Source organism: Amyelois transitella, chromosome 10 (assembly GCF_032362555.1).
Source record: "Amyelois transitella isolate CPQ chromosome 10, ilAmyTran1.1, whole genome shotgun sequence".
Taxonomy (NCBI): Eukaryota; Metazoa; Arthropoda; class Insecta; order Lepidoptera; family Pyralidae; genus Amyelois; species Amyelois transitella.
In genome coordinates this window covers 1,091,203-1,105,770 of record NC_083513.1, presented here as the reverse complement: position 1 = coordinate 1,105,770, position 14,568 = coordinate 1,091,203, and the positions used below count along the sequence as shown (strand labels likewise).

Below are 14,568 nucleotides of genomic sequence, written 5' to 3'. Positions count from 1 at the left end.
AATTAAATTCTGGAAAATATATATTCACAACAGATTTTCAACAAACACATAGTTTTTTTAATAATTGGTATACCGGAATGTGATTAAAAGTGCTTTTTGTTTATTTAAAATTAATTTAATTTCGCTCCAAATATTATGTTATTTTTTTTCTATGAGATTAATTTTGACGAGATGAAGAAATGGAGAATCCTACATTTTATAATTTAAAGTTAAATTAGTTTTTATGAAATTAAAAATACAAAGATCACTTTTAATGCTGAAATAGTTTTTTTAAATAGTTATATAACATGCTGGGCGTGATATTAGCAATGAATGTGTGAAAAACTTTCTAAGTTAGTTAGAAATAATAGAATATTAAGAATTGAAAACATTTTATTTATATATTGCATTGTTGTCATAAAGGTACTTTTTTGTGTATAAATACATTGAGGATATTTGGAATGTAAAAGTTACATTCAAATTACAAATTCTTATATTTAACACAGGTAACAAAACGTATATATAAATATGTAAAGTCAGTATGTGTATAATATTTTGCTCTGTTATATATATTTTTTATCATATGTTGAAAAAAGGTTTACTTATCCAATTAGTTAAACAAAACGTTTTCCATAACAACAAGTGAAGGATGCATTCTCATTTTTTGGCTTTCATGCTCAAGGCCTATAAATATAGCATGTAAATTATCGTACACTGCTGCTGTTTTACATTGTAAATCTACAATTTTTCTTTTACATGATAAGATCTCATATTATAGTTTAATTTGTGAATATAAAAATTTCCGTCACAATATTGATTTATATATATTTTGTAATATTTAGTTTATTAGAATAAATGTTACAAATAAATATTTAAGAACTGTTTTTGATATCAATTAAAGATAACAAATATTTTTGTGAATGAAGAAAAATTTTATAAAAAAATAGGTATATCATTGCCTCTTTATTTTTTTATTTGTAATTATCCTATTAAATTTAAGTATTATTCTATTCACCTACGCTATAATCACAGGATTATTAAATACACAATTGTTTCTTTTGCTAACTGCCACGAAACCCAGAAAAAGAAATATCAGCTGATTAAATGTTGGCAACACCAGATTATAACTTTTTATCCTTCCAGCGTAGCGAAAAAATTGCAAGTCTGTGCCAGAATTATGTCTACTGTCACACACTGTAAATGTCATTCAAGGTAAAGGCTTATAAATTTGGCGTTTTTATTTTAGGCGATAGGCTTACTACTATGGTAGTAACCTGTCACTATCAGTAATCAGTCATAATTAATTAGCAAATGTGACATACAAATATGAAATTGAAAATAAAATGCCGTTTTTTGCCTTGTGGTTCCCGGCACCAATACAAAAAAGAATAGGACCACTCCATCCCTTTCCCATGGATGTCGTTAAAGGCGACTAAGGGAAAGGCTTACAGACTTGGCATTCTTTTTTTAGTTAAAGTATATCAATTTTATAAGCCCCTTAGTCGCCTTTTACGACATCCATGGGAACGAGATGGAGTGGCTCATTTTTTTTCTATGGTGCCGGAAACCACATGGCACTTATTGAACTATTTGAATTACACTTTAACATTTTAAGTAAAAATTTTTTTTAACATATGCTAGAGCTACCTAAACATTGGTTGGTATTATCTTGGTTTTGTCTGGAGGTAGATACCACGCTGCTATCACGCTTGCTGAAAATGAAAAAATAGATTTGAACATCTAAAGAAGTACTGACAAAGTCTTAATTTTCATATCATCTGTCACGGTGTCAATATTTAGGTTAGCAGTAGGAACTTTATATATATACATATATATATATATATTTTGTAATATTTACTTTATTAGAATTTAATGTCATAGATACATATTTAAGAATTGTTTTTGATATCAATTAATAAGATAAGAAATGTTTTGTGGATGAAGAAAAATTTTTATGAAAAAAAAACTAGCTGTGCCCGCGACTTCGTCCGCGTGGAATATTTATTTTGGGCATCATTGAAGCCCTCAAGGATTAATAATTTCCCCATATTTTTTTTTCATATTTTCCATTATTTCTTCGCTTCTAATAGTTGCAGCGTGATGATAAATAGCCTAAAGCTTTTCTCGATAAATGGTCTATTAAACACAAAAATAATTTTTCAATTCGAACCAGTACTTCCTGAGATAAGCGCGTTCAAACAAACAAATAAACTCTTCAGCTTTATAATATTAGTATAGATGAGTACTTACTGAAAACAAGCACAGACCACAAGTAGAAGGTGACGTAGCAGTGGTTGAAAATGAGATTTCCAGCCACATTGATGCCCACAAAGGTGCTCGTGCGACCGACCAGGATGCTGAGACAGGACGCCATGCCCCTGAAAAAAAAAATTCAATGAATATACCTACTACAAAACAAAAATATGCCGGGATGACACGGCACTCTATGTAGAATAGGATCACTCTATATCCCATGGATTTCGTAAAAGGCGACTAAGGTATAGGCTTATAAACTTGGAATACCTCTTGTAGGCGATTAGCTTGCAAATAGTGACAGGTTGCTAGTCTACCGCCTAAAGGAAGAATTCCAAGTTTATAAGCCAATCTCTTAGTCGCCTTTTACGAAATTCATTTTTTAAGAACCCATTCGCTTTTGCCCGCTTTCATATTTCAGAAAGTTTAGATAGGGAGAGATCTAGAAATCTAGAAAAAAAAATCTGTAAAAAACACATAAAAACATACCTATAAGATGTTGGGTAGAGATCCACAAACAACGAAGCCATGATACCCATGCACAGGCAGGTGCATCCAAAGATCAGATACAACACTACACTGGAAATTGGCTCAGGAGTCAAATTCATAGCGACGCCACTGACAGAGGACAGGCAAAGCATGGAGATCAAGATGGTCTTCCGGTGCTTCGGGAGACAGGAGATGATGAAGTTGAGGAAGGAGTAGATGCCTTGCGTGATGATAATTGTCAGCGCTGTCTTCTCTTCAACGTGGCCGAGACATATCACTGGCGCCTGGAAAACGAGGTAAATAATTCGTTGAAGTATTAGTACTTCAACGAACCCTTAAGGGTATACAATAGAATAGATTAATTTTCAAAATTGGATACAAGGTACCACTTATTGACGTCACATCACTTAAATCTAATTATAACTACTACCGCTTCCAAAGCGCATGTGTAGAAGAAGCGGCGGAACAAACATACTCTGTAGCATCTTACCAGGCGTCAATTTACAAATGTAGATCTCTTAAATCTAAATCGTGGACGAATGCACATTGTCTACATTAAAAAACGAAATGAATGAATGTAAAACTAATCATTTCAATACGGTATTGAAGATATACTTTTACAGATAATATTTTATCGGAAAATACGCAAGGAGGCATTGGCACAGGCATTTCCTTTGCAAGATCGCAGAGGTCTGACTGGAGTCGCTTCGCAATCCTGACTTCAAATCCTGACTTGCACAACCCAAGATCTTAGACATGGACGTACAGACCCTGGCTCTTTCACAGACAGGACAAAACCAGGACCAGGACTAATCCTTTGAGGATGAGGGCTATATAACTTACTTCAGCTGAGTGCTCCACCGTCGCATTGACGGCACTGGTACTATGTGTCGTGATCATGGCGCAAACATTCCCTGATGACACTTCATTCTCCAACGCCACTTTGATCAGATCCAATATGTGAGGAAGCCATACCACACAAGTATTATTACTGAAAAGACACAATTTAACTTCTAAGTCAGCGTATTGAAGGTAAATAATTGTTTTATTGTAATCGTTAGCAACTTTAAAAACCAATACCGAAAGGGAGTAACATACCTATATACATACATATGATCACGTCTATATCCCTAGCGGGGTAGACAGTCTTGAAAAGACTGATAGGCCACGCTCAGCTGTTTGGCTTAGTGATAGAATTGAGATTCAAATAGTGACAGGTTGCTAGCCCATCGCCTAAAAGAATAATCACAAGTTAATAAGCCTATCCTTAGTCGCATTCTACGCCATCCATGGGAACGAGATGGAGTGGTCCTATTCATTTTAACATTGGTGCCGGAAACCGCACGGCACTACAAAGTCGACACAAAAAATAAGAGGCAATAGGAAATGTCACTAAATAATGAAGAATGAGTAGAACAAATCCTGACAGAAACGACATTCTCAAAGACAAAGTCACAGACGAAAGCCGGTTGTGCTATAAAACCTTCTCACGTGATGTAGACGATGGCCACTATGTAGAACAGCTGGAGAGTCTGCCCCAGCAGGGGACGGCGGAACAAGGGCGCGCTTTGCTCATAGATGGCCCGCGTCAGCGACATTTTGTTCTTTTTCTGTACATCTTCCAGTCTTATTTGCTTTATCTGAAATATGGGAATTGATTAATTGCCGTGTGGTTCCTAAAAAAATAGGACCACTCCATCTTTTCCCCATGGATGTCGTAAAAGGCGACCAAGGGATAGGCTTACAAATTGGGGATTATTTTCTAGACCTGTCACTATTTAAATCTCAATTCTATCATTAAGCCAAAAAAATACCTGAACGTCGCCATTCAGTCTTTTCAAGACTGTTGGCTCTGTCTACCCCGCAAGGGATATAGACGTGACCATATGTATGTATGAATTGCTGGAGGTATAGGTACGCTGGGTGTAAAATACCCGTGATCGAATGTCATTTCTCCTGCAAAGGTTGCGGAGGTCGTTCTGTCCAGAGCGGATTCTTCAGTTCTCTAGGAGATACACTAAATAAGTCAGCTGGACGATAATTATGATGATACGCTGGGTAACAAACATACATAAAATCACGCCTTTTTCCCGGAGGGGCAGGCAGGAACTACCTCTTTCCACTTGCCACGATCTCTGCATACGCTGGGTTATAATGGGAAAAAACTGCTTTTACGAGTAAATCAAAATACCTAGCTTAAAAGAACACGCCTTCTTGTAAGTTTCCAAAAAAAGAAATGACAAACAAATTAGGCCATATGATTTCCATGTATAAGAAAGACAGGATTGATGAAATGGAGAAACCTAACATAACATATAATGACGTCTATGCCCCTTGCGGGGTAAACATAGTCAACAGTCTTCAAAAGATTGAGAAGCCACGTTCAGCTATTCGGCTTAATGATTGAATTTCGATTCAAATAAGAGACAGGTTGCTAGCCCATCGCCTAAAAGAAGAATCCCAAGTATATAATAAGCCTATCGTATAGTTGCCTTTTACGACATCCGTGGGAAAGAAGTGGTCCTATTCTTTTTCTATTGGTGCTGGGAAACACACGACACATCTAGAGAAACCTAATGAAAGCTAATGAACTTGTCATATATTTGGCCTACATCCAATTGAATTCCTCAACGAATGAATGAAATCCTGAACAGACAAATTAATGACCAGCAACTTCGATATGAAATACGGAAATTTTTGGACAATCTGGTTACATCCGCCTCTACCAATGATGAAGCAATATCATATATGTAGGTACCTATCTAAGTTTTCGTGAATTATATCTGTTTGTTATCTATTGTGAAGCCTAATTGGACACTAAATAGTTGATCACGAACATTATTGTATAGAATGGACAACTGATAAATGAATTGTATAAAAAAATTTCATACGATTATATAATCAGCTAGTGTTAACTACTTATAGTTGACAAAGATTTCCTGGCTACAAGTGATTATATATATGATTTTATTTTAAATGCATTATCTTCTTGATAAATTCTTTTTTAGTTCGATATTATAAGAAGAATATCGTTTATCATATTCTTTGTATGGTCACCCACTGCAATAATTTTAACTTAATATCATTATGCTGTAAGTTTACGGTATTCTAGGCCCTTACAAAAAGTCCTAAGAAAAGGCAACATTACAACAAACTTGCTAAACAGTTACGTTCATTCAATCATTCATTCATATAATCACGTCTTTATCCCTTCCTGAGAAGACAAAGCCAGCAGTCTTGAAAGTCTGTTAGGCTTATTGATAAATTTGAGATACAAATAGTGACAGGTTGCTAGCCTATCGCTTTAAAGAAGAATCCCAAATTAAAAGCTTATCCCTTAATAGCCTTTTACGACATCAATGAGAATCAGTTAAATATATAAATTTTTAATTCACCTGAAATTCGTCCAACGACCCTTTATGGTTGATCCTGTAAATCGACTCCAAAACCTTCAGAGCTTCATCATTCCTGTCCCAATTGGCGAGGAACTTGGGAGATTCGTGGAAGAAGTGGATAAAGACGCCACCCAGCCCTATAGGTATAGACATTATGATGATGAGAAGCCGCCAAGGTGTGAAGTTGATTCCCAATGCTGGTATTGGTAGTGAGAATGACAATAGAGTGGTCAGGTATGCAACAACTGGAACAGAAAAAGAAATCTTGTAAGTACTTCAATAAAGTCTTTTATTCAACGACATGGCAAACTCTTATTTTTCAATTTCAAAAATCAAACTTTATCTTTCGTCAAACAAAAGCAACAATATCGTTCGTCCCAAAAAAAAAGGTCATATCCCATGGGATTTGTGATAAAATCTATACTAATATTATAAAGCTGAAGAGTTTGTTTGTTTGTTTGAACGCGCTAATCTCAGGAACTACTGGTTCGAATTGATAAATTCTTTTTGCGTTGAATAGACCATTTATCACGCTGCAACTATAAGGAGCAAATAAATAATGGAATATGTGAAAAAAACGGGGAAAATTATTTATTCTTGAGGGCTTCAATGATGCCCAAATAACTATTCCGCGCGGACGAAGTCGCGGGCACAGCTAGGTATGTATATATAAAAGAATGAAAGAGAGGAAAATAGCTATTCTACCAACGTCTCAAGATCTTACCAGCACCAGCAGCAGGGCCCAACAGCAAAAGGCAGCTCATCAGAAGCATGTACTTGCTGCGCAGGCGCTGAATACAGGACTCTCCGACTAACGTGTACGTGACAGAGTTTGCTGCGCATGAACTGAAAACAGAAACAACAATAAATGTTAAAGAAGAAAAAGAAGCTTGAAATCATCAAGAAGAAGAAGAAGTTTTTCACTTTCAATAGACTATTGTAGTATCTACAAACAGATTGCCAAAAAAAACAAATCTTAAAGTAATAAAGACGCTTCTTGTTAATACAATCTCGAAAAATGTGCAAGCTAATGAATTATTTACTCAAATCCCTAAAAGCGGACATGATTCTTTACTTAAATTACCAAAAGCGGATTGATGCTAAAAACAACAATTTCAATTTTAATTTAATGTATATGCTTTTTAACACCTATAATTGTACCGCATTTATAGCAAATAAAGAATTTGTACATACATACATACATACATATTGTCACGTCTATATCCCTTGCGGGGTAGACAGAGCCAACAGTCTTGAAAAGACTGAATGGCCACGTTCAGCTATTTGGCTTTATGATAGAATTGAGATTCAAATAGTGACAGGTTGCTAGCCCATCGCCTAAAAAAAAAAAGAATCCCAATTGTGTAAGCCTATCCCTTAGTCGCCTTTTACGACATCCATGGGAAAGAGATGGAGTGGTCCTATTCTTTTTTCATTGGTGCCGGGAACCACACGGCGTATTTGTATTTGTAACAAATGAACATACAAACAAACAGACAGGAACTTCAGGACTCCCAGCACAATCCAGTTCGGAGACAGACTGCACAAACACGAGAGGACGAACGCTGTTGGCAGCGACACCACGAGGGTGAACTTACGGCCTTTAGTGTCCGATATGTAACCCCACGCAAAAGATACAACGATGATGCCTGCAATAATATCAGTAAATGAGTTTGAAATGCATTATTGTTCACTAAAGGAATACATTACAAATATAAAACAGTACAGTACAAAGGGCTGGACTTATCCCTAAGTGGGATCTCTTCCAGCCAACCTGACAATAAGAGGATCGCCTACAAAATTGAGGCAAGTCGTCAAGTTTATCTAGTGCAAGATACTGGTAGTGAAGAGAAATCATTATATGTGCCAGGTGCCACGAATATCGTTAAATTTAATCAAGGAGAAGATTTAAAACTTGCGATTCTTCTTATAAGTGATTATTGATGATGTAAATCAAATCAAGATTGATGATGTAAAGCAATCTCTCACTATTAGAACTTCTATTCGAGTCTAAATAGATAAAGACGTAGGTAATAATACTCGATGTGTATAAAAGTACTAGCTGTGCCCGCGACTTCGTCCGCGTGGAATAGTTATTTTGGGCATCATATTTATTTATTTTTGCAAACATCCTCCTCAGGCGGTCAGGCGGTCACGCGTATTAGAAAGAACGCTGGTTCGCCGTATTAAATGTTTCGCTGCAAATTGCTTATAACGACTATATCTCAAAACCTATTCGTCTGATTTATATACTGTAAATGGCAATTTTAGTCTACATGAAAAGCCGAAAGTAATAAACATATTTATTTGGATAAGGATTAATACTGAATTAAAGAAAATTGGTTTCAAAATAACTTATGTTTATAATGAAAAAATAATCTTAAAAAATGAACATAAAAGTGGTTATTGTAAGTAAACCTTAAGAGATAGATATATGCTCTCGCGGACTTTTTTGTGGCAAAAAATGAGTACTTCACATCTTTAGTACATTGTTTTTCTATATCTTTGTTGGTTTGCGCAGCGTTCGCGTGGAAAGCTCGCAGATGGCCGACTCATTCAACTTTCACCTGCATTGTTGACGTTTCCCGTAGGAAATCCGGGATAAAATGTAGCCTATAGCCTTCCTCGATAAATAGACTATCTAACAGTGAAAGAATTATTCAAATCGGTTCAGTAGTTTCTGAGATTAGCGCGTTTAAACAAACAAACAAACAAAGCAAACAAACAAAACAAACTCTTCAGCTTTATAATATTAGTATAGATTTAATAAATTCATGGGCTCTGCAGTTATGTTCTTGTTTTTGACTGGAGGCTTCTGAGAGCTGTGTCGTAAATATCTTTTTGGAAACGGAAACTTTTAAACAATTAAGAAAGTCTTTGCTTCACCTGTAGTTTTAGACTAAATGCCAAGTCAGGGAAGAACAAAAAATATGTATATTATTACATACCTATACATACATATGGTCACGTCTATATCCCTTGCGGGGCAGACAGAGCCAACAGTCTTGAAAAGACTGAATGGCCACGTTCAGCTACTTGGCGTAATGATAGAATTGAGATTCAAATAGTGACAGGTTGCTAGCCCATTGCGTAAAATAAGAATCCCAAGTTTGTAAGCCTATCCCTTAGTCGCCTTTTACGCCTAAGATCACAAGCCACGTTCACCATGAGATCCAAATCAAACAGATTTATGCTGATGGTCAAGTAGGAAGAATACAAAGAGCGCACCTTCTAATAAAACTAACTTTTTTTTAAGCGAAATAAAACTGTTCTTACTTATAAAGGGAAAAGAAGAGAGAATGGCCTTCTGAGCTATGGTGAGTCTCAGGTCACAGGCCACGTTGACGATGAGAGTGAACCCGAAGAGGTCCATAATGATGGCCAGGAGTATGAGCGAGTTGGCCGCCACCAGGAGGATGTTGTAGAGGCCATTACCTGAAAACAAAAATAAGTAAGTAAGTAAATGCTTTATTGTTTACTAAAGGAGTACATTACAAATAAAAACAGTACAGTACAAAGGCGGGCTTATCCCTAAGTGGGATCTCTTCCAGCCAACCTGACAATAAGAGGATCATAAACAAAATTGAGGCAAGGGTGAACAACAGTTCTTTTACTAGAATTATCCTTAAGACACAACAATTATATACGTAAAATACAAATAAATAAATAAAGTAAATATATAAACATGTATATATTCTAAATTAACTTCAAAACCAATTCAAGACTCGAGAAAGAATTTATTAAGCTTATTTTTGAAGGAATTAGAAGAAGGTTAAGTTCCCATTCCATTATCTTTTTCATGGATGTCGTAAAAGGTGAGTAAGGGATATGCTATAAACTTAGGATTCCTCTTGTAGGCGGTGAGACAGCAACAGAATAGAATACCACTATTTGAATCTCAATCATAACCGCCGAGCTTGCATGAAGAGAGTTATGAATGTGGATGAAGCGAAGGAAATATGCAGAGATCGTGGCAAGTGGAAAGAGGTAGTCTCTGCCTACCCCTCCGGGAAAGAGGCGTGATTTTATGTATGTATGTATCATAAAGCCATATAGCCGAAAGTGGCCTTTCAGTCTTTTCAAGACTGTTGGATCTGTCTGCCCCGCAAGAGTTATAGACGTGACTTTATGAATATATTTAAGTCTACAAAAATCCAATTCTATCATTAAGCCAACGGCTATCAGCTGAACGTGGCCTTTCAGTCTTCTGATGACTATTGGCTTCGTTTACCCCGCAAGGGGTATATCCCTTAGTCGCTTTTTACGACATTCATGAGAACGAGATGGAGTGGTCCTATTCTTTTTTTTATTAGCGCCGGGAACCACACGGCACAGTAGAATTGCAAAGAAACCAAACTCTTCTTAATATAACTAATTAAAATCGTTCATACATCAATCAATTGAAACGGCATCATTTTGTATCGTTTACAGTAAGTATATCTACATCATTGCAGTCAATTAATGTGAATAAATGGAAATTTCCTCGTCGCACAGATGTGGACGCGCACGCCGACATTAAAACACAGAGCAGTGTACGTAAGGAGGTCTTTGGTAAAGCAAATTAATAATCTAACCGCTGGGTCGTTCATTTAGTACTAGAGGCCGCCCGCGACTTCGTCCGCGTGGAAATCCTGTCATAATTTAACAATCAATCCCGCGGGAACTCAGGGATAAAAAGTAGCCTATATGTTAGTCTGGGTCTTCAGCTACCTACATACCAAATTTCATCGTAATCGGTTCAGTAGCTTTTGCGTGTAGTAAATTACTATTTAAATCACAATTCCATCTTCCAGCCATACATCTGGTACAACGTAGGCCAATCAGTCTTTGCGAGACTGTTGGCTCTGTCTACCCCGCAAGGGATATAGACGTGATTATGTATGTATGTGTAAAAAAAAGCGTTCGTAAACAGTATTTTTATGAAACCTTCGCAGCTAAATCGTTCCTTATACACGAGGAAGGATACCCTGGAACCTGGGACCTGGGAGTGCGAGATACAATGGTATAAATAAATAAATAAAATATATATATTATTTATATGATACACTTCCATAACATTTGTAAAAACAGAACCGTCTCCAATCAAAATCCTTGTTTTTTGAAGTCGGCAAATTTTTAAAACCTAATGTAACAAACACTTTCCGGAAAACCGCATCAAAATCGGTTCATCGACACGCGAGATAATCGCGAATAAACATACACAAGTACAGTTCAAACTGAGAACCACCTTTTTTTGAAGGCGGTTATAAATATAATCTTTCGAAACGCAATAATAGTAAACCTTCATAAGATTGGTTCCGGTCAATCCTTAGAGTAGGTAACGGAGGTCAAATCCGGTAATTAATAACTAGAAGGAAAACTATATCACTAAGCAGGTTTGACAAGTTTATGACTAACTAGCTACTGGCACTGCCTTGTGGTTCCCGGCACCAATACAAAAAGAAAAGGACCACTCCATCTCTTTCCCATGGATGACGTAAAAGGCGACTAAGGGATAGGCTTACACACTTGGCATTCTTTTTTAGGCGATAGGTTGGCAACCTGTCACTATTTGAATCTCAATGCTAACATTAAGCCAAATAGCTGAACGTGGCCTTTGAGTCTTATCAAGACTGTTGGCTCTGTCTACCCCGCAAGGCATATAGACGTGACCATATGTATGTATGTAAATAAAAAGCTTAATTATGAAGATGTTAATAAATCAATTAGGACAAACGACAATTAGGTCAAACAGCAATTTTAGGCCAATATATTTCGGCGAAGTGAAATTAGGAACAGAAATATAAATTAATTGGCATTGGCATCTGGATTTACTTGGAGAATGACCTTAAATGGACAAGTTCAACTTTTCGCAAAGACAGTTCATTATAGATTGACGTCCTCATTACACATACAATATCTCAGACCAATAAAATTTATATCGGTCTCATATTTACCTGTACGTCCCACTTTTTCATCTTAATAAAATATTTGGTAAACTATAATATTTCAGTTTTATTTACTCAGGTCAGACGACTTTCTTTTTCTACCTCCTGGCTATATTTATTTACTAGAGGCCGCCCCCGACTTCGTCCGCATGGAAACTCTATTAATCCCGTGGGAACTCCGGGATAAAAAGTAGCCTATATGTTATTCTGGGTCTTCAGCTACCTTCATACCAAATTTCATTGTAATCGGTTCAGTAGTTTTTGCGTGAAAGAGTAACAAACATCCATACTGACATCCTGACACACTCACAAACTTTCGCATTTATAATATTAGTAGGATTTATTTAAACTTTATGCTTTTAAAATGTACAACAGGTGGACTTAATGCCACAAGGCAGTCTCTGCCAGTCGAACCTTTGGACAAAACTGAGATGGATACAGACTGTGCCATGTGGTTCCTGACACCAATTTAACAAAGAATAGGACTACACAATCTCTTTCCCATGCATGTTGTGAAAGGCGTTTAAGGCTAAAAATAGGCTTCTAACCCGCAAGGGAAAAAATAAATACAGATTCAAAATAATAATATTATTACTTAAAGAGAAAAGATTTGTGTTTTTTTTTATAACGAATAGTCATAAACTACCTACTGAACCTTTAGCATAGACGTATACAAAACCTTAAGAACTAATAAGGAAACAGGTTATTTTCCGTTTTGGAATTTTCACAGAAGCATCAGTCAAATATTTAACAATGCGAACGTTATTTTTTCAGTAAGTATGTAACGGCGAATGAAAAGATTTTGGAGAAATTTTTAATTCATTCATTCATATAGTCACATCTATATCCATTACGGGGTAGACAGAGCCAACAGTCTCGGAGATATCATCTGAGTAAAATTTCACTACAAATTGATCTTGTGAATAAAGTCACGGGCAAGAGCTAGTATTGTAAATTAATTAGTTGAATAATATTGTTCATTTATTTACCACCTCGGTTTTGGTTCAAAAATAAAACATTAACTTGCCTTTAATTATTTTATCAAATGTGAACCAGATTTCGTGTTGTAAAAAATTAACTATTCCATGCCCAAAAAAAGTAAATAACATTATCAAGATCGCTACACAAAAAATGTATTAATTAAATTTCGCAAAACAGACCGCCGCCGTAACGACTTTTATTTTATAGAAATAAATTAATTTTTCATATATGGAATGGAAAATCAACAGCGCAATACAAAAACACACTACACGCACATTACAAAATTTGTAACATCGATCAATAATACAATAGTAATTTGTATAAACAACGAACCGGTTTTTGTCAAAGCGTCCTCGAACGGTGTCACTTTGGTCTCATCCAGCGGCGTGGTCTCCATCGTGGGCACTATGGCACTACACAGCACAGACTAAATTGTACTAAACTATAGTGTAGTGAATAACAGAGATATTTAATACGCGACGCTCATTGGGAGGGTAAAACGTCCTTTATAAGTAGACTATGGCAATTTTCATACATACATACATACATATGGTAACGCGTATATCCCTTGCGGGATAGGCAGAGAAAACAGGCTTGGAATAACTGATAGGCCACGTTCAGCTATTTGGCTTTTAAGATAGAATTGAGATTCAAATAGTGATAGGTTGCTAGCCCATCGCCTAAAAGATGAATCCCAAGTTTATAAGTCTATCCCTTAGTCGCCTTTAACGACATCCATGGGAAAGGGATGGAGTGATATAATTCTTTTTCTATTGGTTATTTAGTCGCCTTTTACGACATCCATGGGATAGGGTCGTTTTCTTTTTTATATTTGTTAATTCAAATTCAAAATTGTTTATTTCTCCAAGCAAAGTATACAAAAAGGATGTGATTGGAGTCTCCTTTTAAGCGTGCAAGTCCGTACCAGAAGACTCAGCTCTGTCATTTTCATTGACAATTATCTAAGGGTTTCACATAGAATAGATTGTGAGAGAAAATGGTTGTATCATCATAAAAAAATATGCAATACGATACAATACAATAACTATTTATTGCAACACAATAAATTACAGCAAATTTACAATCATTTATTAAAAAACATAGCAGCAACAAGCGACCTTATCACTAAACATAGGTACATGATCATGCTTTTTCCCTAAAGGGATAGGCAGAGACTACATTTAAATCAAAAAATTAAAAAAATTTAGGGAACTGATGCATTATGTAAACAAAAATAATTAAGGCAAAAATTCAGGTCAAGAGTACACGAAATGTAGTAAAAGGCGACTCATCTCGGATCTCATTTTATTATCAAGCCATACAGCTAAACGTGGCCTTCCAGTATTTTTGATATTGTGGGCTCTGCCTTCCCCGTAAGAGATAAAGACGTGACTATTTATACAAAAAGCTGAAGAATCAAAATTTTCAAATACTTCTTTTTTTTGAAGGAAATAGGTACAAAGAAAAAAGAAAATTCTTTTTCTTACAATGAAGGCACTATATGGACAAAAAACCTTGTAGTAAAAACCATATAATATATATAC

The 14,568-nt window shown here is 35.9% G+C and overlaps 1 protein-coding gene across 1 annotated transcript; it reads right to left on the bottom strand.

Annotated features, from left to right (window-relative positions):
* Window positions 1–354: 354 nt before the first annotated feature.
* Window positions 355–13,438, bottom strand: LOC106136775 (solute carrier family 22 member 1). The gene is made up of 10 exons (XM_013337420.2): window positions 13,358–13,438; window positions 9,393–9,551; window positions 7,603–7,765; window positions 6,841–6,962; window positions 6,117–6,361; window positions 4,213–4,361; window positions 3,565–3,712; window positions 2,722–3,005; window positions 2,230–2,357; window positions 355–1,691 (listed from the first exon to the last, which is right to left on the bottom strand). Exons 1-10 carry the CDS (start codon window positions 13,419–13,421, stop codon window positions 1,627–1,629), a joined length of 1,527 nt encoding a protein of 508 aa, XP_013192874.1. The 5' UTR covers window positions 13,422–13,438; the 3' UTR covers window positions 355–1,626.
* Window positions 13,439–14,568: the final 1,130 nt, after the last annotated feature.